Genomic DNA, 25,079 nt, shown 5'->3' with positions numbered 1-25,079 from the left:
CGGCCGGAAGACGCCATGCTCAGCCGTAAGGTGACCAAACAGCCGGCGCGGTGAGCGAATCGGCCCGATGTTTCTCGATCCGCTTGCATGTTTGCTTCCTACGAGCAACGACCGGGGATGTGTCTAAATCAGTGGTCTAATTGGATCAAAACACTAGTGTCGCGTGTAGATCAGGTAGGGTCTGGGGTCATCCTCTGAAAATGATTGTATCATGCAAAACCACGGACCGATAGAACCTGTCTTTTGTCTAAGTTATAGGTATATCCAATTCAAAGACATGAATATCGTAATGCGTGACTAAGCCAATATAACGCTGTTGGGATTGGTAGGGTTTGTGTTTTCGATCGGGAAAAAGTAATAAATCGTCATCAGTTATTTTTAACCGAGCCTTGACTGTTGCTGAGGTGGCGCTCAAGGCGATAAGTGGCGCTGTACCGTAGGACAGCTGTGGAATTTTATTGTAAAATTATTTTAGGGTATTTTTATATTTAAGTGGAATCCAGTGTAGAAACCCTCAAAATGGCAGACAATGTACCACACAAGGGTGATATAATGGCAATATTCAAAAGATTACGTGCTATTCCTACCAACAAGGTGAGGCGACATACCACCTTATCTCATCTGACATTTTGCATCAGCATTGTTCTATGTTTTATTTCGTGTTATGAATCATAAACAGCATTTTGCTCTAGTGTCATTTTTGGCGTTCATTATTAGGTACATGCTTAATAAATTGAGATATGTTATATTGGGTAAGTAGCACAAAATGTCTATGATACCGTAGAACGGTGTTAAGTGATGGTTTTGAATTGTTTTGTTATATAACTCAAGAATGGTTTGAGATAAAAGCATCAAATTACCAGCATTTTATGTGGAATTTGGTGTTTTACATGCCCGCTACATTTAAATTTTGAAAACATATACCTGCATATGATTTTTTATTATTTTTCTTCACTGTCCCTTAGCACCCCAATGTGGGGTGTGAAGGGACACCTCAGTTGGGGAAACTACGAGGAGCCAAACAAAAATTGGATTAGCCAATCAGCGGCTGGAGTGGGCGGGGCGATGACCATATATGGTCATAAAATCAGACTTCATCTTTTCAATTAATTTTAGCATTTAAATGAAAAAATAAGGCATAAGTGTTTTTTAACCACACAAGACCTACACTCACCCGGTGCATAAGTAACTGGCGGCTCTAAATCGCAGAGTTACAACGCAAGGTCAAACCGTGATTGGCAAATATGGCGGATTGAAACAGACGCGCCAAAAAATGTAAGCAGTACCGTGGTTTAAAAATGTCATTATTTTTATTATTTTGTTTACCGTAAAATGGGGTGTTAAGGGACAGTGGGGTGCTAAGGGACAGTTGTATGGGAAAAACTTTGAGTCATATTAACTTCCTAATTTGAGAAGGTTCAATAAAAACTTCAATGTGGTAGTTGACACTGTTTTGCTCTTGACCATAGGACAAAATGGTATGGTTTTTCATGCAAGTGATTTGGTTCAAAAATGGATTTGAAAATCATGCTACATTTTCACAAAATTGAAACATCTCCAAAACTCTGTGTGTACCACATAAACTAGTGGGTGTACAGGGAAAATGAATGCATAGGTGTATTGTCACATGTATTGCACATGTTTCCTGAAAAACTTGTGCAAATCCACCCATTCATTCATCATCCTCTTCCTCTTTTCCGGATACATGCATATTTTGAGGTGAATGTGGGGTGCTAAGGGACAGTGAATAAAAAATAATAATATCTAAATATAATTTCATTCAGTTTTCTTTCAGTAGGCATGGAAAACACCAAATTCCTCATAAAATGCTGGCAAGTTCATGCTTTTATCTCTAACACATCTTAAGTTATGTAACAAAACATCTCAACACTCTCTTTTACAATGATGGGTCAATGGAGACTGATGTAGGGAAATGTGATGTCATCATAAAAAGGCTAAAACAAAGAGGGCAACATAATGACAAGTGACTAGCTTCGACATGGGTTTTTGTTGATGACAGAAGGGTACTTTTTGGTTCTGTTTACCTTATAATTAGCACATTTTCCACAAGCGTAAACTGCATTACACGTAATTGGCTGAAAAAGTTATTAGTGGTGAATGAACCTGACTTGTTTTGTGACAGAATATGCAAAACATTTCAATAAATAAATTGTGTGTCCTTTCACACCCCAATTGTGGGCATTTGACGACCATTTCTTGGAATATGTATAAGTGTCCCTTAACACCCCACATTGGGGTGCTAAGGGACAGTCATGAAAAATAATAAAAAATAATATGCAGGTATAAATCTTAAAAACTTTAATGTGGCAGGCATGTAAAGCACCAAATTCCACATAAAATGCTGACAATTTGATGCTTCTATCTCCAACCCTTCTTGAGTTATACAACAAAACACCTCAAAACTGTCCCTTAACACCCCGTTTTACGGTATGGTTTTTCTAATTGTGGTTATGTTATTATTTTAGAATTTAATATTTTTTGTTTATTGTAATTAAATTAAACCTTTTAACAATTTTCTTTCATAAAACCAATCCATTTATTGAATGGCCAGCTGATTGTGACACCCAGAACCTGCAGAAAAGCCGTTTTCCTATCGCCATTTTCGAGTCAATTCGCCGAATTTAATTAAATCACGCTAATTCCTAGTGAAAAATGGAAGCCTTTTCTCTCCAATAAGTGGACGCGATGCGTATTTGGAAATTCCGACCTCGACGAGCGTTTGTGGTAGAAAATCACCACTTTGGTCGGGGAAACTACTGCTGTCTGCTACCGTTTGCACTGCATGTCTCGCTGTAGTTGCGACCGGTTGCGACATCTATGCAAGTCAGCAAGGGTACGTACCTTAGCGATATACGTACTTTATAATTTACGTACTTTTCCGATGCGTATTTTCTTATTGAAGTCTTGAAGTCTTGAAGTCTTGATATATACGGAAGAAGGCGTACTGCCTGTAACTTCCATTACTTCTTACTGATTGAGTGGGTATATGGCAGAGCTCTGGGTGAGGATGATCGTGGGATAATTCAAGGTTTATGGTTACTGGTTAGTTCTTTGGCGTGCTTTTGTCTAGGTATACGTGCTTTGTACTGTACGTACCTACCTCTATGATACGCTGTCCTTGACGTAGGTACTTATTCTATACGTACTTTATACTCGACGTACTTTTGCGATACCTACGTACTTTTGCCCTTGACGTACTCTTGTCCATACGTACTTTATGCTGTACGCACTTTTACGATATGTGCTTTTGTCCTTGACGTACTTTTGTCCATGCGTGCTTAATAATGCACCTATACGTACTTCTTCGATGCGTACATACTTTTGTCCTTGACGTACTTTTATCCATTCGTGCTTTATACTGTATGTACGTACTTTTGCCATGCGTACTTTTGTCCTTGACGTAGTTTTGTCCATGCGTACTTTATACTGTACGAACATTTGCGATACTATACTTTTGTCCTACGTGCCAGGGGCGTCGCCACAGATTTTCGACAGGGGGGACGGATCGGCCGACTAAAAACCCAAAATTAGGTATCGTTACCGTACTTTTTCAGGCCGATGCACTATCTGTTCAACGATACCTACTGGGCTGAATTCCTACGCGGTACGCGTCTGAAGTATTCATTTTTACGCGGGTAACCAGAGCCTCCGGTCTTCTATCAGGGTATAATTGTTGACACATGCCGTCAATCTGATAGTTAACTGTTAATGTATAGGTACCTATATCATACGTGGTGGTTGCTTTAGGTATTTGTCACAACTCTGAACTCATAATCTCTTTTGGTCTCCAGTATGAATGAATGGGCGGCGCGGGTCGGCGCGAAGCGCCGCGAGATTTTCGTCGATGTCGGAAATGTAGGTATATGCATAGATGTCGCTACAATAGCTTGACATGCAGTGCAAATTGTAGCAGACAGCAGTAGTTTCCCCTACCAAAGTGGTGGTTTTCTACCACAGACGCTCGTCGAGGTCGGAAATTCCAAATACGCGGACGCGATACGGCAAGTACCGGCTTGTTATACCATTTTTCACCCTTAGTAGCGGGGGCTGCATTTATGCCCATATATGGTCATCAAAAGTCCATTTATTGACCAATCAATTTTTTGACATTCACCTCGTAGTTTCCCCAACTGACCTATGACCTATAGTATTCCAAGAAATGGCCATCAAATGCTCACAATTGGGGTTTGAAAGGGCATAATTTATTTAATGAAATGTTTTGCATATTCTGTCACAAAACAAGTCACGCTCATTCACCACTAATGGCCTTTTCAGCCAATTATGTGTAATGAACCAAAAAGTACCCTTCTGTCAGCAACAAAAACCCACTTTGAAGCTAGTCATTTGTCCTTATGTTACCCTCTTTGTTGTCATCTTTTTATGATTACAGGTCACATTTACCTACAGGCTACATCAGTCTTCATTGACCCATCATTGTAAAATAGAATGTTAAGGGAGTTTTGAGATGTTAACTTGAGATGCATTAGAGATAAAAGCATGAACTTGCCAGCATTTTATGTAGAATTTGGTGTTTTCCATGCCTACTGAAATAAAACTTTATGAAATTCTATTTAGATATTTTTTTTTATTTTGTCTTCCCTGTCCCTTAGGTAGCACCCCACCCCACAAAATATGCATGTGTCTGGAAAAGAGGAAGAGGATGATGAATGAATGGGTGGGTTTGTAATTTTTTTTTGCAAGAGACATGTGCAATACATGTGACAATACACCTATGCATTCATTTTCCCTGTACACCTGCTAGTTTCTCAGCTGATGCACACATGACACAGAGTTTTGGAGATGTTTCAATTTTGTGAAAATGTATCATGATTTTCAAAACCATTTTTCTCAACTAAATCACTTGCTTGAAAAACCATGTCCATGTCAACCATGTCATTTTGTCCTGTAGTCAAGAACAATTTAACAAAACTGAACAGTGTCAACTAACACACTCAATTTTTTATTTAACCTTCTCAAATTGGGAACACATGACTCAAAGTTTTTCCCACGCAACCATCCCTTAGCACCCCGCTGTTCCTTAACACCTCATTTTACGGTAGGTATAATAGGTATTGGCTGGTCCCGTAGCTCAGTCGGTACTCAGTAGAGCGTTGGACTCCGCGTGGTGAAAGCATGCGTTCCCGGTTACAAGTTACAACAGTCCGGGCTCGAAGCGCGATGGGCGCTTGACGTTTATGGGCCTCCTGACAGGTGTGGTTGCGGTTGGTGGCAGACCGTAGCCAGGCGAACTCAGTGTGTGGGGACCGGTCGAAGTCAGTGGGGGATCGGTCGTGCGCGGACATGTGCGTACGTTAAACTTTGGACTCCAAATTCTATCATAGAACCGGAATTGCGCGATCGGAGGGTAGAGGGCAGGGTCAACCCAATAAGCATCGCTTAGCGGAGGCTCTGTCCTTGTGAATCCTTCCATTCAAAAGGTTCGGACTAAATTTATTATAAAAAATGATGTGGCCGATGTTCGTGGCAAATCGAGTGAGGGCTCGAGGGGAGCATTCTGCATTTGTCCCTGCACCAGGTTCTAATTTTCAGGAAGTTTAGTAGGTTCTCTTTCTGAAAAGTGATAGCTAAGCATTGCTTAAAAAAGCACGCCCTTACCAACACTCTACTTAGAAATATCAAGGAAAGACTGCAAAGTATGGAATGTCTGCCTCTTTCACTGTCATCAGTTGACACTGTCTGTTGGTTGGAGGTTATGAATTTCTAAGGTTCACATCTACAGGCTTCTAGCATGAAGGACTGTTCAGGGTTCATCCCTTATTCAACACTTCATAAGGTAGGCAACAGTTCCAGTGTTTGCTATTTCAAGACTTGCTTCTGTGTTTTTTTTTCAGGTCTGCTTTGACTGCAGCTGCAAAAACCCAACCTGGGCCAGTGTCACATATGGTGTTTTCCTCTGCATAGACTGTTCAGCTGTGCACAGGTGAGGATGTGGCGTAGAAGATGCATATGCACATCGTGAGCTGTATGCTATGAGCCTTGGAGAGTGACGCAGTGCTGTGCAGCATTGGTAACAACCTACTGTGCTGAAACGTTTTTCCCATGGTTTATCCAGGTGTCATATGTCCCATGCAATACTGCTAGCTTTTGATTAGTGGTCCAACCCACTGGACTGTCCCAGCCAGCCAATCACTGCAGTTCCATACTGACGGGCGCCGGGGCCACCAATGAAACCCATCGAAACAGGATGTGTCTGTGGGTTTAGTTGGCGGCTCGCTGTATTGGTGGATTTAGTGTGTGACTTGCTATCTCAGCGCTCTCAGCGGGTCTAGTAGATGCTGCTTGGTTTCAGAAATGTGTAAAATCCATACGATTTCTATGTGAATCGTAGGGATTTCCACGGGATTTCTGTGTGAAAGGTTGCCGGTCGTAAAGAAGTAATGAACCAAGTTACCTGTGCTACATTTTCATGCAGAGGAACATAGCAAGGAGTAATAAAAGTCACGTTTTGTAGGCATGATGAAACTGTTGAAGTAGGAAGGAAGATAAAGTAGTAAGATGATTTTGTATGAATGATGAGCGAATAGCGATAGTTACATTTTTAGAACTGTGGCCACCTAAGCAATTCTGCAAAGGTGTATGCTCTTTTTAATATTTTTCTTCATTGCATCATGTTCCATCATCATATGTCAGTCAGTTATCGACAATATTTATCTCTCGGAAGGTGTATGATTCCCACCGTCTGACTGTCTGTGTGTGTATGTGTGTGTGTGTGTGTGTGTGCGGCCGGCAGGGGTCTGGGCGTGCACGTGACGTTCGTCCGCTCCACCCAGCTCGACACCAACTGGACCTGGCTGCAGCTGCGCAACATGCAGCTCGGCGGCAACGCAAACGCGGTTAGTGACGGCAGTTTTCTCTCGATATTTTGTGCAAAAGTTTCGTCAATTTATTTCATCTCGCGATACAGCGTTACACCGTTATCGTCACTTCCTGAAAACAATGTCATTGGCCATGAATTGTCTTGATAAATTGAGTTTTTTTTTTAAGTATATCACCATTGCTTTCAGTCGGATATGACAATAAAACCATGGATTTTTCATCCTCATTTAAATGCAGTTTTGAAGGTCATTTTATATTCTTTGTCATCGCGGTGTGCCTTTTGATATGGCGATTTAACGTTGTGTAGGTACTTCTTTTTGTTATTACCCAAGTCGTATTTCGTGATCCATTCCTAATAGGTTACTTGTATTGCCAGTTACCTATAATCTCATTGCCGTCCTCAATTGGCTGACAACTCCTCCCCGCCGGCAGCGCAAGTTTTTCCACCAGCACAACTGCTCGACGACGGACGCGCAGCAAAAGTACCACTCGCGGGCGGCGCAGCTCTACCGGGACAAGCTGCATGGCATGGCGGTGCAGGCCATGAAGCTGTACGGCACGCAGGTACGGTAGCGGCGCGTTAGCGTAAGAACGATGCTAACGCCTTTTGACTGCCTCAACAAGACATTGACTGGACAAATGTTACATGGCAGGAGACAAATGTTATTGCCGCGCCACTGCACTGTGTTGTGAAAATGTCCCTGTAGTTGACATCGTGACGGTACACTCAGTGTTGCTGTCTGTTCATGTGTGTTTGTCACCAATGTCACAGGTTCACATCGAGTCGGAACACCACGACGGCGGCGGAGAGAAGGCGCAGCCCGATGTGGACTTTTTCGACGAGCACTCGTCGGCTCAGTTCGAGCAGCCGCCGGCCCAGGACAACAAGTACTCGGCCGCCGCCCAGCTGTCCGCGCACGAGGTGAGCTGTGCTCACAGCTGCTGGCCGATATTACATGTGACATAATAATGAACTCTCGTGTCTCGATCTGAATCATATGAATCTCTTTGTCCATGGTTAACCCAACGGCCTCTGTCTAGTTACTATCCTTTATTTTTTTGGACAACTTTCAGATATCTGTAGCTGTGGTAGTCTTTCTGCCGGCGCCGGGTCTGCCTCACACCTACAGGGTGTTTCACAATAAACGTTACTTTTGATAAGCTTTTAAAATGACCTCAGCTATTCGTATGCCCATAAATTCCATGTTCATTTTGTTGCAAATTCTTTCGGGTTTTTTATCCTTACAAAAATTATGACGAATCATCAACTGCATTCTTTATGTACGTGCAATGTCCACACCATCAAAACAGGTCAATTCGCTGTTAAGCTTCATGAGGGTCCTTCACAATGAATGTTGCTTTTCAAACGACGATGTTTCAGTGACATGTATTACAATATGGCTCATGAGTATTACCTCATGAGACAGCAGAACAGTAGGACTGATGAACATATAACTTTCAGTTCAGCACCCTTCACGGGTTCTCCACTATGCCACCCTTCCGTCTGACTTTTTCAACCAGATTCTCTGGGATCGCCGTCCGGCCAGGAGTCGGGGCTGGTCTCGTGTTTCCAGTCTTCTGGAACCTTTCTACTACCCGTTTGAAAGACATTTTTGACGGAATATCCTTCCTCCTTTTAAATGGCTACCGAAACTCCGTCGCACTGCGGTCAGACTCCGCAAAGCGCCGTAATGCATGACCACCCATACCGCCTCATCATCTGTACACGGCGAATTGACCCGTTTTGACGGTGTTGGCATTGCACGTCCATACTGATGGAACCGTTAACGGTTTGTAAAAAAAAAAATGTAGGGACTAAAAACCGCTACAAATTTGCAGCAAAATGCATATAAAATTTACGCGCTTACGAACAAGTAAGATCTTCATTTAAGCTATTCAAAAGTAACATTTATTGTGAAACACCCTGTACCTCCCGTATCGTTTTGCAATGAGAACTTAACATGTCTGTCTGCCCGTTACTGCCATGTTTGACACCTTCTTGATCTTGCCCAGCCGGAGCCGGAGCCGCAGTCGGGCGCGCCGGCCTCGAACGGTGCGGTGCAGGTGCCGGGCGCCGGACCGCGTGTGGAGCACGTGCTCGGTACCAGCCCCCAGGCGGCGCCGCAACAGATCAGAAAGTCGACCATCGGACAGCGGCGACCGGCAGGCGGCAAGGTAAGGGCGGTAATGGTGGTTTTGGGGTGGAGATGTAGCACTCAGCGACGCACCAACACACTGTCACGGGCACACTGTTGGACGAGTAATACGTACCTATCTTGACGCTTGATCAGTGAGTTTCTGGATTTATGTTGTTATGATGCGATAAGGATTATGATATTAGTTGACTTCTTTTCAATGATTGGTTAAATGTAACGTGATGTGTGTGTTTCCAGTATCGTGAAGCTGATTTGTTCACTGTTAGCTGAGCCGGAGCGTCGCATGACGGCTGTAGCCGGCTGCCGTGACACCGTCATAAATATATCGTCGAAACTGCCTTATCGTTACCGGGACGGCCGCCTCAGTTCCGCACTACCACACCTTATCAGTGACAGATCCTTTAACTGACTGCGCTCCTTTTCCGACAGCTGGGGGCCCGTAAACTGGGAGGAGGACTGGGCGCTCAGAAGGTGAAGAAGGACTTCTCGGAGATTGAGCGTCAGGCCGAGCAGGCGGACATGATGAAAGTACAGGCTGCCGAGGCAAAGGTAGGCGGCGTGATCGGGCGACAAATGACACCGTATTGCCGGCTCAGTTATACGTGGATCTGTGGGGTAAAGGGGCCCATTCTCGTCACCCTTGTTATCTGTCGATATTTAAAACTGCGGTGTACTTACGTGCTACAGTTAACTTGCGCCTGCGCACTATATGAAATTAATTCTGTGGATATTGTGTACAATGCTTACACGCTTGATATGCTATGATTTATGAACTGTTTTTATTAATTTGGCACTTCGTTGCCGCGATGTCTATCCCTCATTGTTACGTCTCTTATATATACTCGCCCCCGGTCACCTGCACAGAAGGAGGAGGCCCGTCAGACGGCCGAGGAGCAGGAGCGTCAGCTGGCCTCGGTACGGCTCGCCTACCAGGACCTCAGCCTGGAGCAGCGGAAGCAGACCGACAGGGTGAAGAACATGGACCCCAAGAAGGCCGAGCAGCTGGAGCGACTCGGCATGGGCTTCGGCGGCGGCAACTCCGGGTATGGAGATACGACGGGAATGGGTGGTCGGTCCCCGTGGAGATAGGCGGTCCCTTGGAAGGGTGGCTGTTCCCTGGGACAGGAGTAGGACGGGAGAGCTTACACGGGTTTTTGCGACGTAGGGATGTAGGACTGGCTCGGACTGATAGAACGACTACCTAATGCTATTTTGTATTATTGCTTACCGTGCTATTTTTTTTATCGTTTTCACGTCCCCATGTACTAGGTAAAGCGAGACAGTTTTGACAAAACTGGCCCTGACTCGATACTGACGCTCCCACCCGTTCCGCCCACAGTGCCGTCAGCCACTCTGCGTTCAGCGACATGGAAACGATCGAGCAGAGCGCGCCGGCCTCTGCCGAGCCGCTGGGACGCCGCGGCGCCGACGCGTTCTCACGCCGGGACGAAATGGATGAGTTCGAGCTGGGCTTCTCCTCCAAGGCCAAGTGAGCGGGCCGTGGACTTGTGCTCCGGGAGTCACGGAAAATGTCTGTCTAGTCTGTGAGACGGAAATATTAATTTGAAAGTCTGCTTTAGAAGACTGGCGGATATTGTGTATGGTGCGGGAGACAGGAGAGATGGTACCTATCGTGGCGATATTGAGCTCACTGCAACGTCATTGTGTGTGCTCTATCTAGTCGCCAGGTGGGGCGAATTCTTAACTATTCCATCCCGCCTCGTGGTTTCAGATCACAGAGCGACGATGACGACTTCTTTGGCGGCTTTTCGTCTGGTACCGGTTTGGGCGGTCTGGGTAGTAGCAGCGGCGGCGGCTGGGGCAAATCCAGCAGCTCGGCTTCCAGCTGGGAAAAGGCGCCCACATCCTCCTGGGAAATGGCGCCCACGTCCTCCTGGGACAAGACGCCCTCGTCGGCGCCCCGGCGCCCGCCGCCCACCGATACCAGCAAGGCGTCATGCGGTGATGACGCCCAGAAGAAATTCGGCAACGCCAAGGCGATCTCGTCGGCAGCGTACTTCGGTGACGAGCGACCATCGGTGAGTGTCAGATGCCATCACATACTGTTTCATGACCACGATTGGAACTAAAGCCTAAATAGTCTTAGCCTGAACTGCTTACGTAGCCTTAATTGACGCACCATTTAAACGTGTTAGCGCTCATATTATTACTAATCCGCGTACGCTCTTTCCTCACCCCTCTGCTATGATGTGATCTGACTTCAGAGTTTCTGACCCGCGTTTGGACCCCGCCGTTTCAGTTCGAGTCGCAGCAGAACATGAACCGGTTCCAGGGTGCCCGAGGTATCTCCTCTGCCGACTATTTCGGCGAGCCGCAGACGAACCGCGGTGGCGGTGGAGGGCCTATGATGCAGGTCAGTATGGCGTGGGGCCGGCTGGTCGGTATAAACCCATTGTGTACCTACTCGTTTGTGGACATTATAGCTGTGGACTGGGTGAGTCTTGTGTCTCCCGTAAGTGTAAGTGTTCCCTGTGAGTTTTGACTGATCCGCTCTGTTTAATCACACCTGACCTGACGCTCTCTTGCCCTCTGTCGTCTTGCTCTGCCGACGCAGACTCCTGATCTGGAGGATGTCAAAGAGAGTGTACGTCAGGGCGTCACCAAGGTGGCCGGCAAACTGGGCACCCTGGCCAACGGCGTCATGTCCTCCCTGCAGGTGAGTCCAGCGTCACCTGCCGGTGCGTCTAACTACTATCCCATCCCACCATCAGACAGGCTGCACTGCCCTTCCTAGGCTCAGATTCTGACTATGTAAGGGCCATTATCGATCAACAGGCTCTACTTTGTCATGATCCAGTACCGTTTATCGGTACTGCATTCGTTCAGGGACGAACGTGTGGTCAAACCATGAGTTAGATGCACCGTAGGGTACGGGTGATTACGGACTGTAGATGCATGTTGCGTAGAAATGGTTTGTTGGTTCGTGGTTGAACCATTAGTGGATAGCGTGGTGTCAGACGTTATACTCTACCAGACTGGGTAATGAGAGTGACTAACGATAGTCTTAGAGAACCGGAAACCGGGACCGAAGCCCCGGCGGCAGTCGGCGTCGGGAACCCTTTACCTTACTAACAGAGTTGTGGTCCGCACTCCGCGCACAGCGCAAATCGTAGCGCAGCCAGCCAGCAGAATGGAGTGTGGCTGCCTGGTAGTCGGTGAGCGTGTGCTGTGTGCTGTGTGTGACGGGAGTTGTGTGCTGTGTGTGACGTGGGCTATGTGCTGTGTGCTGAGTAACGTGGGTTATGTGCTGTGTGACGTTTGAGTGATGTGTGATGTGACGTGTGTGTTGTGTGTATGATGTGCGCTGTGATGTGTGCTGTGCGTTTAATACCCTTTCCACGGTGGGAAGTAAATGTGTGCGAATGAGTGCTGTGGGTTTGCTGTGCGTTTGATCTAAGATTTGCAGTACATTTTACTGTAATTGTAGGGCTCTTGTGTCTTTGATATCCGGTGCCTTCGCCGTGCCTTTCATCTCCGGTGTGTTTTCTATGCGTGCGAGTGCCGTGGTTTTCGTGTGATCTCTGGTTTGCCGTGCCCGGGAGCGCCGCTCTGTGGACGGCTCGAGCCCTGCTGACCCGGCTCGCTGCTGTTTGCAGTAACGGCTCGTCTCCGTCGGCCCCAGCTCCGCTAAGGCTGTACGAACGGTGGGTGGGCGCTCTGGCCGCTGCTGCTCGCTGTGTGTTCTGCATGTGGTGTGGGCGATACCCGTCCGGCCGCCGCCGTGACTGGTTGTGGTGGTGGGGAGTGAGGCACCCAGACTATATGGCCTGCTACTGGACCTCTCTCCGTCCGATGCTGCGGCTGGGGTGGTGCTAGTGGTGCATGGTAGGCTTGATGTTGAAGGTCTTCATGACCTATCCGGCACGGATGAATTCCACTGACCCGACACCCGCTTTTCCATATATTCATATCATCCGCTGTGGCTTGGTTTCTCTCCTCTTAGAGGACAACACTAAGCGGGAGTAACGTCGCTGATATTGATCACCCAAGAGCCTAGCCCTTAAATGGCATCGGTGCCTTCCGCCTCCCCTTTGTGACATACCGTGTGCTATCGTGTCATACACAGCTTGGTGTGTGCACCATAACCTCAATTGCTTCTTCGGGTATGTCACGTTTTTCTTTTTGCCTTTTTGACAAAATATGGCATTATGTTTCACTTGAATTACATAAAGGCTCATACGTTCATAATTATTATCAGTATCTATAATGTTTTATTCAATTTTAAGCAAGTTCATGTTCCGTGAGTTATAAGTCTGCTGATTGGTTCAGGTGAGCCTACTCCTTGGACTTTTATGCGATGTTATTTCATATCTGTACGGTGTACGAACCAACCCAATCACTGCCCTCCTTTACTGACCTTAATTTTCTACTCCGACGCCCTGAACAAATAAGCTATGCTAATGCCTGTCCCTACTGCACGTCATGCGCTATTTCTCTGATAGTGATGATTAAATCAGTTCATATAGCTAGTCAAGGTTATGAGTGTTAACTGTTATGTTCATTTTTTTAGCCACATTACTTTGGTCTTGTTCTTTATCCTAATGCATTGTATGCTATCTGTTTTCCGACTTCATGACGTCAGTAATAGGTAGGTATGCTATTTCACGAGGGAATATGTGGACCCTTCAACATTTTGTTTTGTGCGATGATGGTATGTTATGGTTTATTCAGTGAAGGCTTTGTACGTTTTATTTACTGCATGATCGTGACACTCGCACCGTTCACTGTTGGCCCTAGCACTGACACTACCGCTCTTCACTGACACCGATGTTGACACCTCTGATTCTGATTCTGACACTGCTTTTTGCTAACCTCGACGCCGACACCGCTTTAATCTGACCTTGACGCTAACACCGCTTCCCTCTGACACTGACGATATCCCCACTTCTATCCGCTGACGGCGCTCCCCTCTCCAGGACCGATCGTGGAACTGACAGTCGCCCAGCGGCGACTGCCCGGCCGGCGGAGCAGCCGACTAGGGCGGACAGACAAATAGAGAGGCGGACAGCCACCAGCGACTGGCGGTCTGCCGCCGCGCCGCGCTGACAAGAGGCCAATCCTGCGGACTGCCGGAGGCCTGATAAGTGCCCGCGGCGCGACACTGATGGGCCATATCGCGCTGGCCGGATGTCCGGATGACACTGGTGTTCACGCGTGCTTGTGCGTGTGTGGGTGTGGGTGTGGAGAGATCTATCTAGCTTAGCGCGCAAGAGTGTGACGCGAATGACGCATTCCGTGCTGCGTGAAGCCTCTGGTTAGAGCGATGTGACGCCTCTGATCGGAGCGATGCAGAGTCGTTGGTTGAAGCGATGCAGAAGTCTGACCGTTCTGAGCTGTCTGCATCCACACCAAGTCGTACTGAGATGTGCGAAGTCTTGCGAACCCAAACAGAACTTCTAGGAGTATGCCGAAGTTGTATGGCTGCTCGGAAGTGTACGGAGCAGAGTTGCTCGCTACTGAGAAGCCTTGCGTTGCTATCAGCTCATGGCTCCCACGGTGGAGGGCTGACGGTCGGGGCAGTCTGGTCCGGAGCGTTTGACACCAGGCTCCCTCCATCTCCGGACCTGAAGCTCCGCTCCCCGGGCGCCAATGTAGCCTCATATAACATGATCGTCGGTGAGAGGCATGTCGATGTTGTCCGTTGGGTTCAATCTGATTTATCTATATATTCGGGCGTGTGAGTCGGCCCCCGTTGGCCGTCCTATAACTGCGCTCTCCCGCGGTGGTTGAACGCGAGGGAGTAACTGTCTCTTCTGTCTGCATTCGGGGCGATCCGCGAGACGCCCGAGACATAGTGTATGCGGTGGGGGTTTGAACGTTGCAGTGATTGTACGGTTTGGTTTAAAGAGTCGTAGCTATAGATATCACGAGCTCGCGAGCCATTTTATGACGTTTCGGGATTCGAAAATAAAGGTGCTTCGGCTTATTGTTTTAAATTTTCTCATGTTATCTGAATAAAGTGCCTCTTGTATGATGCGTATTGGATGAGGTGAACGTTGACATATTGTACGTCAAACCTGAGCCTTTAACTACGGGAATGTAGATACCGTGGGGTGGAAGCCACATCGGACAACAAGATATTCAACACACATTTATTCACAATAAATAGCATCGTAAAGCACGCTGATGGTATAACATGGAAGGTTACTCTCGATAGCAGGCTGCCGATTCGCTCCAGGCCAGCCCACGCACCTCCGATGACGTCATAGGTCAGTGCTCAATTCTCAGCCAGGTTGAGCTTGCATCTGACATCGGCATGCGGTACACAGAACTCAGATGGACGGCCTATGTATGGGGATGGTAACGGAGCAGCGAACATTACATCCCGCTACAGGAAGGACGAGTAACAAAAAATGAATACTAATGGATGCACCATCCACAAGATTACTTTGGCTGAGCTGGCACTGTCAGCCGAAGCGGGTGCCATCTGCCCACACTTTGATCAACCTCTGCCACATCTTACATAGCCTCTTTCAAACAAGCATTACTTGTACACACATTGAGACTCATAGAAAATATACAGCTACACACTTTGTCATATGTAAAACCGTGCTAAGCACTGTCCTCACTGACCACTGTATTCTCAGCCCAGCGGTGGCTGTTGATATTTGATGACATCAGAGGAACTCTCTGCGTGTGACGCCCCCTTTAGAAGCCGGCAAACAGCGATTGTAGCGGCAACAGTGGCGCGTCAGTGGCCATGGTGATGGACGGGTGCTCTGTGGGCGCCTCGGTGGCTGCCACCTGCTCCACAATCATGTCGAGGCCGACCTCCGGCGCTGTGCTGTCGAATGGAATGAACTCTGGCTGTCCCGTGGTGACAGCCTCGACCGAGACTGTGGTATCCGCCGTCTGTTTCGCCGCTGTGGTCTCAGGGACCGTCTGAGCGGTGGTCCATACGGTAGTCTCCGGGACCGTCTCGGCGGTGGTCCTGGCCGTGGTCTCTGGGACCGGTTCCGGCGTGGTCTCGGCCGTGGTCTGGGCTGTGGTCCGTTCAGTCTGTGTAGGCGCGGCAGTGGTCTCCGCCGGCTCGCTGGTGGTGCGGTCATGCTCTTCGACGGCACCCAGAGGCCGGGTGGCTGCCGGTGCCGGGTTCTCCGTCTCAGCTAGCACCGGTGTGAGTGTGGTGCGCGTAAATTGAGGAGCCGTTGACTGGCGCTGGACCAGCGACCCGAGCAGGGTCCGCTTGGGCGGCTGGCCGCGACTCTCCATGTTGGATCCCTCCAGGTTGACCGCTGCCAGTGACTCGGCGGCGGTCGGCGGCTGGCTGGTGGTTGCAGGGCTCGGCGTGGTGGTCGGACCGCCGGTCTCCACCAGAAGACTGGCCAGTGTGGACACCCGACCTCCGGTCCGCGGGGGAAGGCGGAGACGCTGGTGCTGTCGGACGCGGTCCGTGCGGAACCGGCGCCGCCCTGGCCGTCTCCGCTCCTCCTGCTCCTGATCTTGTTCTTCCTCCTCCGCCGGCTGCTCAGTGGGCTGCTCCGTCGGCTGTTCCGTCGGCCGCTTGGTCGGCTGCTCGTCCGTCTCAACCTGTTTCGACGCTTGCTCCCCGTCGGACTCTGGGCGCTCAGTAGGTGTCTGCGCCACCTGTACGGTGATCTCAGCGTCGGTAGGTCGGTTGACGCGTAGCCGCAGTCGCTGTTGCGTCAGGCGCCGGCTGCCAATCCGCCGTTCCCGAGAGTCTCTGGAGGAGGCGACTTCGGTGTCTTCCTGGTCCCCTTCAGAGACCTCGTCGTCCTGCGCGGCTGGCCTGCGTCTGAAGGACGGCCGTTGACGGCGGAGTTGGAGTCTGTTCTGTCGCCGCCTCTCGTACAGCTCCTGCAGTCGCTGCTGGGTCGTCTTTGCAGCCGACTCGTCGTCGTCATCTTCCACCTCTGCTGCCTCTGTCGTGTCTTCAGTGGTCTCCTCCGTGAGACGTTGGCTGTCACTGTCGGATATCCCCTCCTCTGCCGGCTCTTCAGTCTCCTGCTGCACAGGCACGTCGGCCTCCTCGACATCTTCTTTGGGCGCCTCAGTGGCGGGAGCCTCGGTGGTTCTCACCCTGTTGCGCCTACGGAACGGCCTCCGGGAGGCACCGTTCGGTCGTCGCCGACGGCTCGGTCGCTGAGCCACCTGCTTCTCCTCCTCAGCTGCTTGCTGACTCGCTCCAGTCTCCTGAGCAGCTGAGTCGGTCACGGTCTCGGTCTCTCCCTCAGCGCTCTCTTCTTCCTCCTGTTGCTGGAGGCGGGTCCTCAGCCTTTGCCGGGCACGAGGCCGGGAACGGAAGCCGCTGCCACCAACCGGCCGACGTCGGCGGAACTTCCTCACTGGAGCGACCGGCGCGGCCTCCTCTGTGGTCTCGGTGTCAGTCTCGCTAGGCTCGGTCGCCTCGTCGGTGACCGGCGCAGCCGTGGTGGTGGTGGTTCGCCGACGACCGGCCAGACGCCTTCGCGACGGCGGACGACGTCTCCTCTGGCTGGTGATGCCCTCGTTTTGAGTCGGCGAAGCAAGATCTCTGGTTGAGTCTTTCTCTAGTCCGTCGTCCTCGGGCTCCACGTCGTTGGTAACCTCCGGAGCAGAGGTGGGACGGAAACGACGGCGACCTCCCGGCCTTCGGGTCCTGAAGCGGCGCCGTCCCTGGGTTGGACGCGGCTCCTCGGTGGTGGATGGAGACGTTGGCTCGGTGACACCAGCCAGTGCGGAGAGAACACCCGGGGGCAGCGGGCTGGAGATGTGCGGAGCAGGCGCGGTGGTCTCCAGAGGTGGTGGGTCGTCGAGCAAAGGCCGGCCAGTCGGCGGACCGAAGAACTCGTCATCGACGGGCTGGAGATTCACCACGTCCGGGCCGGGCCTGAAGAAATCGCTTTCACCTCCACCGAAGCCGCTGTCGTCCTCTTCATCAAGGGCAGGGAATACGGTTGGATCCCGGGTTTCGAATGAGGAAAGGGGTGCTTCCGAGCCGGCGATCGGCGGAATGACACTGGGCGCTGCAGTCTGAGGTCTCGCGGTGGTCGCTGGGCTTGGCTGCGAACTGAAGGAGAACGGTGCGAGGGTAGGCGCAAACACTTGACCCGGCGCCCGGGTTGTGGGCAAGAAACGAGATGGACCACTGAGCGGCGCCGAGTCGCCGGGACGGGCCGGGTTTGGAGGTGGTGGCAGGCGCTGGAACGCCGCCGCGAACTGCGGAGCCACGAACGTGTTAAAGCCAAGCGCGTTTGGTGCCGGCAGGAGTCCGGAACCGAACTGCTGCTGTGACTGTGGCGGCTGCGACTGGAAGCCAGAGGGCAGTGGGCCGGCTGGCCTGCCGAACTGGAAGGAACCAGGCCGCTGGAATTGGGCGCCACCCGACGGCTGAGGACCACTGTCGTCAGGTCCCGGCGGGGTACCGTTCGGCTGGCGGTCGAAGCCCCTCTCGTCTTCGTCGGTTGAACCAGCAGGACCATTCGATGTCGAGATGGAGCTCACGCTAATGCCAGAGCCAGGCCTGGGACTGAAAGGGGAGCTGCCAGCTTGGAACGAGGTGGGTAGGTTTCCCACCACGGATGGAGACTGGGGCCTGCCAAATCGTTGACTATCCTGGAACGCTGGCTGTCCAAATCTCTGCTGCTGCGGGAAGCCAGGCGGGGGCTGGGGGAATCGTTGCTGGGGCCTTGCAAAGTCTTGCAGAGGTCGTGTGAAGCTCTGCTCGGCTGGCTGAGAGCCGATCGCTCGGAAGCTGGGTGGTCTCGCTGCAGAGGCGCTGCCCGATGAGATGGGACCACCGAATGCCGACTGGGACGGCAATCGCGCAGGCTGCAGCACGAACGTGTTCGCAGGCTGGAAACGTTGAGCTCCTCCAAAATCCGACTGGCGGTCCGTGATGTCGTCATCGCTGTCGCTCTCCTGCCTGTTGTTCGGCGGCGTTGGTTGAGGACCGACGTTCACAAATTGGGTGTTGACGAACGGCTGGCCGGGCTGCGGCGCCTGGAACCTAACTGGCTGGGCGAAAGACTGCCGCTGAAGCTCCCGTAGCTGGTCCACGCCCTCGTTTCGCCGCGGTATGAACGGGAACTGCTGACGCCGGGTGCGGCTCCGAGCGAGCACCGGCGATGACGCAGCCACCTCGGATTCGGCGAGCTGGGCCGTTTCTGATGCAGACAGAATCGAATCCGACTTGGGTGTGCCGTATTCAGAAGCGTCGAAGAGCTCAGTAGTGGCGGCGGAATCTAGGTCGTCTTGAGATTCGGTGGCAGTCTCTGTAGATAACGTGCTCGCTGAGTCGCTCTCTGAAGACCTGTCCTGTGCTCCAGCAGTCTGCCGTTCGGTCGAACGTCCACGCTTGTATCCGAAATCGTGTTGCACCGCCTCGCGAGTCTGTCCGGTCCAGACAGAACTGCTATCTGAAACCCGTCCGAGGCGAGCTGTCTGACTCCTCCGTCGACCCACTGGCGCCTGTTCCACGGCGATCTCATTCCTCACTGGAGCGGGCCACGGCGCGCCGAAATTATCCCCGTCCATTTCTCTAAAGAACTCTGCGTCGAAGTCGCGTTCCGTTCGCAGGAGGTCGTCGTCAGAGCGACGTTGGGCAACAGGCGAGCCACTTCCGGGGAAGAACCTGCCAACCTTGGTGTCAACGATATCTCTGAGTGCCAGCAGGCCGGGCTCCTCCCAGTCCACTGAGCGGCGGTGACGCACACTTGGTCGGCGAAGCGGCGTCGGGCCATACGAGTCTCGTCGTCTGCTTGCCCGTGACGTCAGTCGTCTCTTGGGAATGTGCAGTCGCGGCGGCGGTGCAGGACTCTCCTTGACACCCTCATCCTGGCGGCGCTGTGCCGGTGTCAGCAGCGGCAGCACGGGCAGCTGGGGTACCTCCGTTTCGCGGATCGTCTGGTGGATGTCGTTGAGGACAGCCCGGTATCCGTCCTCGGGAGGCCGACGGTCACTGCGCTCGATCGTCGGCCCCGCTGTGTGGTAGCGGTCCAGCGGCCGGCCGCGGTTGAAACCGAGCGGTTCCAGTCGCTGGCGCTCGGGTCCGCTCCTCTCAGTGGACACAGGCGCGGTGTCGTGCCGACGGCGCGCCTCCAGAGTCGGTCGCCGCACGAGTGGTCGGCTCTCCGGCTGGTACCGCTGGGGCTGAACGGGAGCAGAAGTGCTGGAGGTGGTGACTCCCATCTTCATGATCTCGCCGGCCGGGAAGAGGTGCTCGGTGGAGAGCGTGTCAGAGTGTGTCGGTAACTCTTCCAGTGTGCCGTCACCGCCGCAGCGCAGCTTGTGATCGAAGTCGCAGATCAACGTTTTCTGAAACACAAAAGTATCCTATGAGAGTACCGTCATTTCCTAAACTACGAACCAGGATCAAATGCCCACAAGCATATCACAATACCTACTGATCGATTTTGAACGATGCGAATAGCTGTGCGAATATCATAGCGTTGAAGGAGCAACAGCAAAAGAGCATACGGGTGTCTTACCTGGTGGAACTTGGATCCCTCGCCGCAGAGGAAAGTGAACCGGGCTCCAGAGGCTGAGCAGTAGTGGAAGACCTCGCAGTTGAACTCCGGGTCGGCAAAGTAGCCCTCGGCGCGGCACTGAAACCTGGACACGCAGAGGGATTCTCGGTCAGACAGTGCGAGCTTAGCTGGGACGACCACAGCCCACAAACAAAGGTGCAGTCTGGTCAGACAACAGCGGTTCCATTGAATCTTTTAAGCTCACATTCGGGGTCACTGTCTGCTCAGGCCGTAATGATATGTCTACTGGAAGACGCTCTAAAAAGTATACTAAAGGGACATGAAATCTTTGAAATCTTCCAGTCGTGTAAGTTCCGTCGCTCCCACGATATCTCAACATGAACTGGAAATGCAGTTTGGCCGGTGCCTGTATATCACTCGTATGTCGTATATCACTTGGCTGTCTAAGAGAAGCCTTCCGGCTTTCTCTACAAAAAAGCTCCAAATGACCACACCCTTGTAAAAGGGGAGATTCCTATCGCTCTACTCACCTGACCAGCGGCAGGATTTTGTCCAGCCGGCTGGGAGGGTTGGGCTGTGCGTCATCATAATAATCGTAGTCATAGTGCGGGTAGTCGTCGCCTTCCGGCTGAGCGGGCGGCGCTCCTGGCGGCACTCTCTCCTGTCGGGGAGACACGGGGTGGTCGTAAGGTTCCCACGGGCTCAGACGGAGTGATGGGCGCATGGAGCCGCGACAGTGTGAGCCGAACTATTACGAGTTGTGGTCAGTAGGTGCCTGCTCGTGGACGGCGGCTTACAAACACGTTTACAGAACGTATTTAGACAGATGTAAGCCGTGAGGGCCAGCGCGCACGCAATCACACACACATGCACGCATACATACATGCATGCCCACAAACAGTTTGACGCAGTCTTTTGATACAGCCAGATTTTCACAGGTAGACAAGTCACGACGTTCTATAACTTCAAGCCATCGGTGCATTGCCCTACGAGGATCGCTGGCGCCTGTCATTTCGTATCTCCCTGACCCCTCCCCTGGCGCCTTTCCTGTCAGTTTGCTGTCACCTCCGGCCGATCGGCGTCCCCCTCTGCCTGTTTTGACACCGATCTGCCTGTCAGCCAGCTGCGTGGGATGGACCAATGTTTCTGACACAAGTTCACGTTTGCTAGTTTCAATCGTGTCGTGTTTACGTGTGTGTAAACGAATCGTTACCAAGCCTATACGTTGGCGTGCGTGTTAAAAATCTTACTCTCCAAATCGCATGGCTCTTATTCTGATTCATTCATGACTAAGGCGTTTTGGACCAATCTCTGTCGGTCCGTGTCATTCCTAACACCTTTGTCATCATGCATCACTGCCATGAGCCTCGCCCTGACCTGCACACCCAGTCTACCAACCGTGACCTGGGGCGCGGCCCTGCATGCCGTGGCTGCTGGTGCGTGCGTCACCTCAAGGTAGACAGCGCGGCGCCGTGTCCGTGGGCCGCCCCCGGCCGTTTCCACACGATGCCTGCCGCCCCCGGCGACAGCACTGCGGTGCGCCGCGCGGCCCCGCCTCGCGCTGCGCGCTCAGTTGTGAAACAGCCCGCGGGGCCTGGGCGAGGACGCTTCGCACGCCGTCGGGGCTCCCAGCTGTTGACCAGTCGCCGCGGCTGACCGCAGAGCGTCGCAACACGCGGTGAGGGGTACGCATTCCAGCACACCATCGATTGCCAAAGATACGTAACCAATTTGGGAGCTGTGGGCATTGTAGGCGCGGCTCAACAGATGTCTGTGTGTCGAGGTCTCAGTTGGGAGCGGGAGGGAGTATTAGGCTCATTTGTGCGCCATGAAAGAAGACTGTGATGTCGTCATGCCGTGTTGATTTAGGGTTTCAGTAAACCGATTGACTGACCACATGGAGTCTTTGGACATGTGTTTGTTCCCATCCGTCCCACGCTTATCCCGCGCCCTGATGGGGGCCATTTTGGCCCCCCTGTGGTTTTTCTTAAATAGCGAGAAAACGGCGGCGCGCAGCGCCGCCAAATTTTGGGTACCTTACCGGACATCAATTTGACACCTTCACACAAAATTTCAAGTCACAGGTCACCTCAGGTCAGGACTTATTGAGGTCAAACTGAGGTCATGTTCGAGTAAAAATGAGCAAAAAACATGACATTTTGAAACGCTCACCAATTCTACAGTTAACAAGCAATTTTAAAGTTCTTTATGTGGTTGTGTAGACAAAAAACGGCGCTACAAAACTGCTATCTCGGATTTTCGAAATTTTGGAATTTTAACCCCCAAAAATGAAAAAAAATGATTTTTTTAGAAAAACTCAAAAAATTTCCATTTTTTTTTTGAATTTCGAAAAAAAACCGGGATATATGTGATAGTCCCTGCGCTCTTCGATATACATACCAAATTTTAGATCGATACCTCTTTTTTTGGCCAAGTTATAGCGAAAAAACTGTTAAAAATTGATGACGTCAAATTTTTGAACTCAATTTTTAGCAATTCTAGACCTCGTAGCGCAAAACGGAGACCATCACTGAACTCCCCGTGACGAGCTGCATCGAATCGATACCCATTTTATGCAAAAATATCAACTTTGAAATTTGACCTAATTTGACCTGACCTTGACCTGACCTTGACCTGACCTTGACCAAAACGTGACCTAAGCTGGCCCTGAAGTCTGTCTGACCCACATAATCGCATTTGTCATGTAAAATGGACCATAAAACATGTATCACACGACACTTTCATATTGTGACCCCCCAGTGACCTGACCTCTGTGACCTGACCTGGTATCAGTGACCTCAAATAGCAAAATATGTGTTTGAAGAACATTTCTCCATCGATGATTTTCAATGAAATGCATTTTACACGATTTTACAACGCATTTCTTGAAATGCCTGTAAACGGTGAAAATTCGACCTTTGACCTGACCTGTGACGTCATCGGTTTGACCGAGGTCAATGAAATTGGGTCACAAGGTAGTTCCCCGTTGGGGCTATCCAACACCGTTAGCGCTTGTCGCTATGTTGCGTGGTTCTCGAGATCTGAGGGGGGGCCAAAATGCCCCCCCCCCCATCAGACCGCGTTGCTCGGCAGACCCCATCTGGGCGCGGGTTAACAGTCGAAGTGGTTCGTGGGAAAACGCTTTACCGTATTTATAAACGAGCTATAGTTCAAAATCTTACACTTTATTCGTTCCGATTTCGTCGAGTGTGATCCAGTGGTCCAGAACAGACCCTCTCGTCTCCTTCCCGGCGGCGTCAGCTGCGGACAGCGGAGCACTGACCGCTGTTATCTGTCGACCCGAGTGTGAAGCCCTCCTCCTCTGCCGCCTTCGGTAGCCGGCGTGCGAAAGTGACCCGAAAGGCGGTCATGTTCTGCCGTGGCCGGCGATGAAGGGCCGCCGCGGACGGACCCGGTGCCATTTGGGTCAGCGTGGAGAGACGTCTGTCCGTATGGGGGCCGACGGTCACGGCTCACCGGAGCCGTCTCCGGTAGGCCGGTGAACGCCCCCGATGGTGGTCGGCTCGAGAATAGTGACAGTGGATGTCGGACCGACGAGAACCGAGAGCGGGAAATGATTGTCAGACCGGCTGCAGGCTCGAGAGCAGTGACAGTGGCTGTCGGAAGTGGAGTGGTGGACTGGTTATCATACCTTCCAGACTTTAGAGCAGTGACAGTGGCTGTCGGAAGTCATACGACTGCAAATACGGTCCCAGAACTGTCTACCCTTATTAGCAGCCGACAACCATACGGAGACTAGTCTATCCATATCAGTTTTTGATACCGACTGACTGCTGAGAGTTTTCCTACAGCTGCCGACAGCGGGTGGCAATACCGAGTGACTACAGCAGCTATCAATGTCAACGTGAGGGAGAAGTCCTAGCAGCTCAGTGCTGCCGACGTGCAACTCATGTGGAACCAACAGGGAATCCAACGTGGACCTGCGAGAGAAACTACCGCAGCTACCTGTGCTACCCACAGAGGCTCAGTAGTATCCAGCAACCAGTACCACAGCAGCTGCCAACACTGCAGCGCCGGAGCTCTCGGCTAGACCCTAGAGAAGTCGCCGTTTGCCGAAACGGATTCGGATCACTGCACCGCCTACGGCCCCGCGAGCAGAGAGCACGCTCCACGTGATAAGACCCTTGCAACTGGCGCTGCTTCAGTGTGCCATGTGTCGACGGCGCCAACGGCGCCACCATTTGCGCCTCATGCATTATAACGGCATGCTTTGAAAACTCCAGCACTCAGCAGCTCGTGATTTCATGGTGCTGTGCCATGTGCAGTGATCCGTGGAAACTACTGATCCATTAAGTATTGCCTACATAGCACAAACTTGCGCAAATGTGCGCTAACTCAGGAATATGAATTTGGATCGATGATGTATTTTTGCTTCAATGTGTGTGTTAGAAAAGAAGCTGACAACCTCGCAATACAAGATGTGGCTGGTGGAGAGACCAGCCCGCGGCTGATAACTGGAAGTAGACTGGCCCACAGCACGCTCCGGTAAACACTACCTAACGGCTATTTATCGATGCTTCATCTGATTTACGAAGAGTTATGAGTGCATATGTAGATGATGATGACCCCCATGATGTGGTGAATGTTCCACTTA

The 25,079-nt window shown here is 51.1% G+C and overlaps 2 protein-coding genes across 3 annotated transcripts; one reads left to right on the top strand and one right to left on the bottom strand.

The window, feature by feature from the left end:
* Nucleotides 1-394: 394 nt before the first annotated feature.
* Nucleotides 395-15,006, top strand: LOC122373846 (ADP-ribosylation factor GTPase-activating protein 2-like). 2 transcript variants are annotated; one of them, XM_043352221.1, is made up of 14 exons: nt 396-594; nt 5,874-5,962; nt 6,773-6,875; nt 7,291-7,422; nt 7,631-7,780; nt 8,872-9,033; nt 9,444-9,563; nt 9,879-10,057; nt 10,354-10,503; nt 10,747-11,053; nt 11,275-11,388; nt 11,590-11,691; nt 12,632-12,679; nt 13,952-15,006. In XM_043352221.1, exons 1-13 carry the CDS (start codon nt 520-522, stop codon nt 12,632-12,634), a joined length of 1,686 nt encoding a protein of 561 aa, XP_043208156.1. In that variant the 5' UTR covers nt 396-519; the 3' UTR covers nt 12,635-12,679; nt 13,952-15,006. The 2 variants fall into 2 exon arrangements, with proteins under 2 accessions (XP_043208155.1, XP_043208156.1); XM_043352220.1 differs by lacking the exon at nt 12,632-12,679 and having other exon boundaries at nt 395-594.
* A 677-nt stretch (nt 15,007-15,683) lies between these two features.
* LOC122373844 (histone-lysine N-methyltransferase SETD1B-like) lies at nt 15,684-20,171 on the bottom strand. The gene has a single exon (XM_043352219.1). It carries the CDS (start codon nt 20,169-20,171, stop codon nt 15,684-15,686), a length of 4,488 nt encoding a protein of 1,495 aa, XP_043208154.1.
* Nucleotides 20,172-25,079: the final 4,908 nt, after the last annotated feature.

The sequence above is a fragment of the Amphibalanus amphitrite genome, unplaced genomic scaffold, assembly GCF_019059575.1.
Source record: "Amphibalanus amphitrite isolate SeventyFive unplaced genomic scaffold, NRLGWU_Aamphi_draft 001561F_arrow, whole genome shotgun sequence".
In the NCBI taxonomy this organism is placed as follows: Eukaryota; Metazoa; Arthropoda; class Thecostraca; order Balanomorpha; family Balanidae; genus Amphibalanus; species Amphibalanus amphitrite.
Note: the sequence above shows the minus strand (reverse complement) of the source record. Positions and strands in the feature narration are given on the sequence as shown.

Coding starts and splice junctions, on each gene's coding strand:
- LOC122373846 (XM_043352220.1), top strand. CDS start 520: ATGGCAGACAATGTACCACACAAGGGTGATATAATGGCAATATTCAAA. Junction 6,876..7,290: donor TCGGCGGCAACGCAAACGCG/GTTAGTGACGGC, acceptor CCCCGCCGGCAG/CGCAAGTTTTTCCACCAGCA. Junction 9,034..9,443: donor GGCGACCGGCAGGCGGCAAG/GTAAGGGCGGTA, acceptor CTTTTCCGACAG/CTGGGGGCCCGTAAACTGGG.
- LOC122373844 (XM_043352219.1), bottom strand. CDS start 20,171: ATGAAGATGGGAGTCACCACCTCCAGCACTTCTGCTCCCGTTCAGCCC.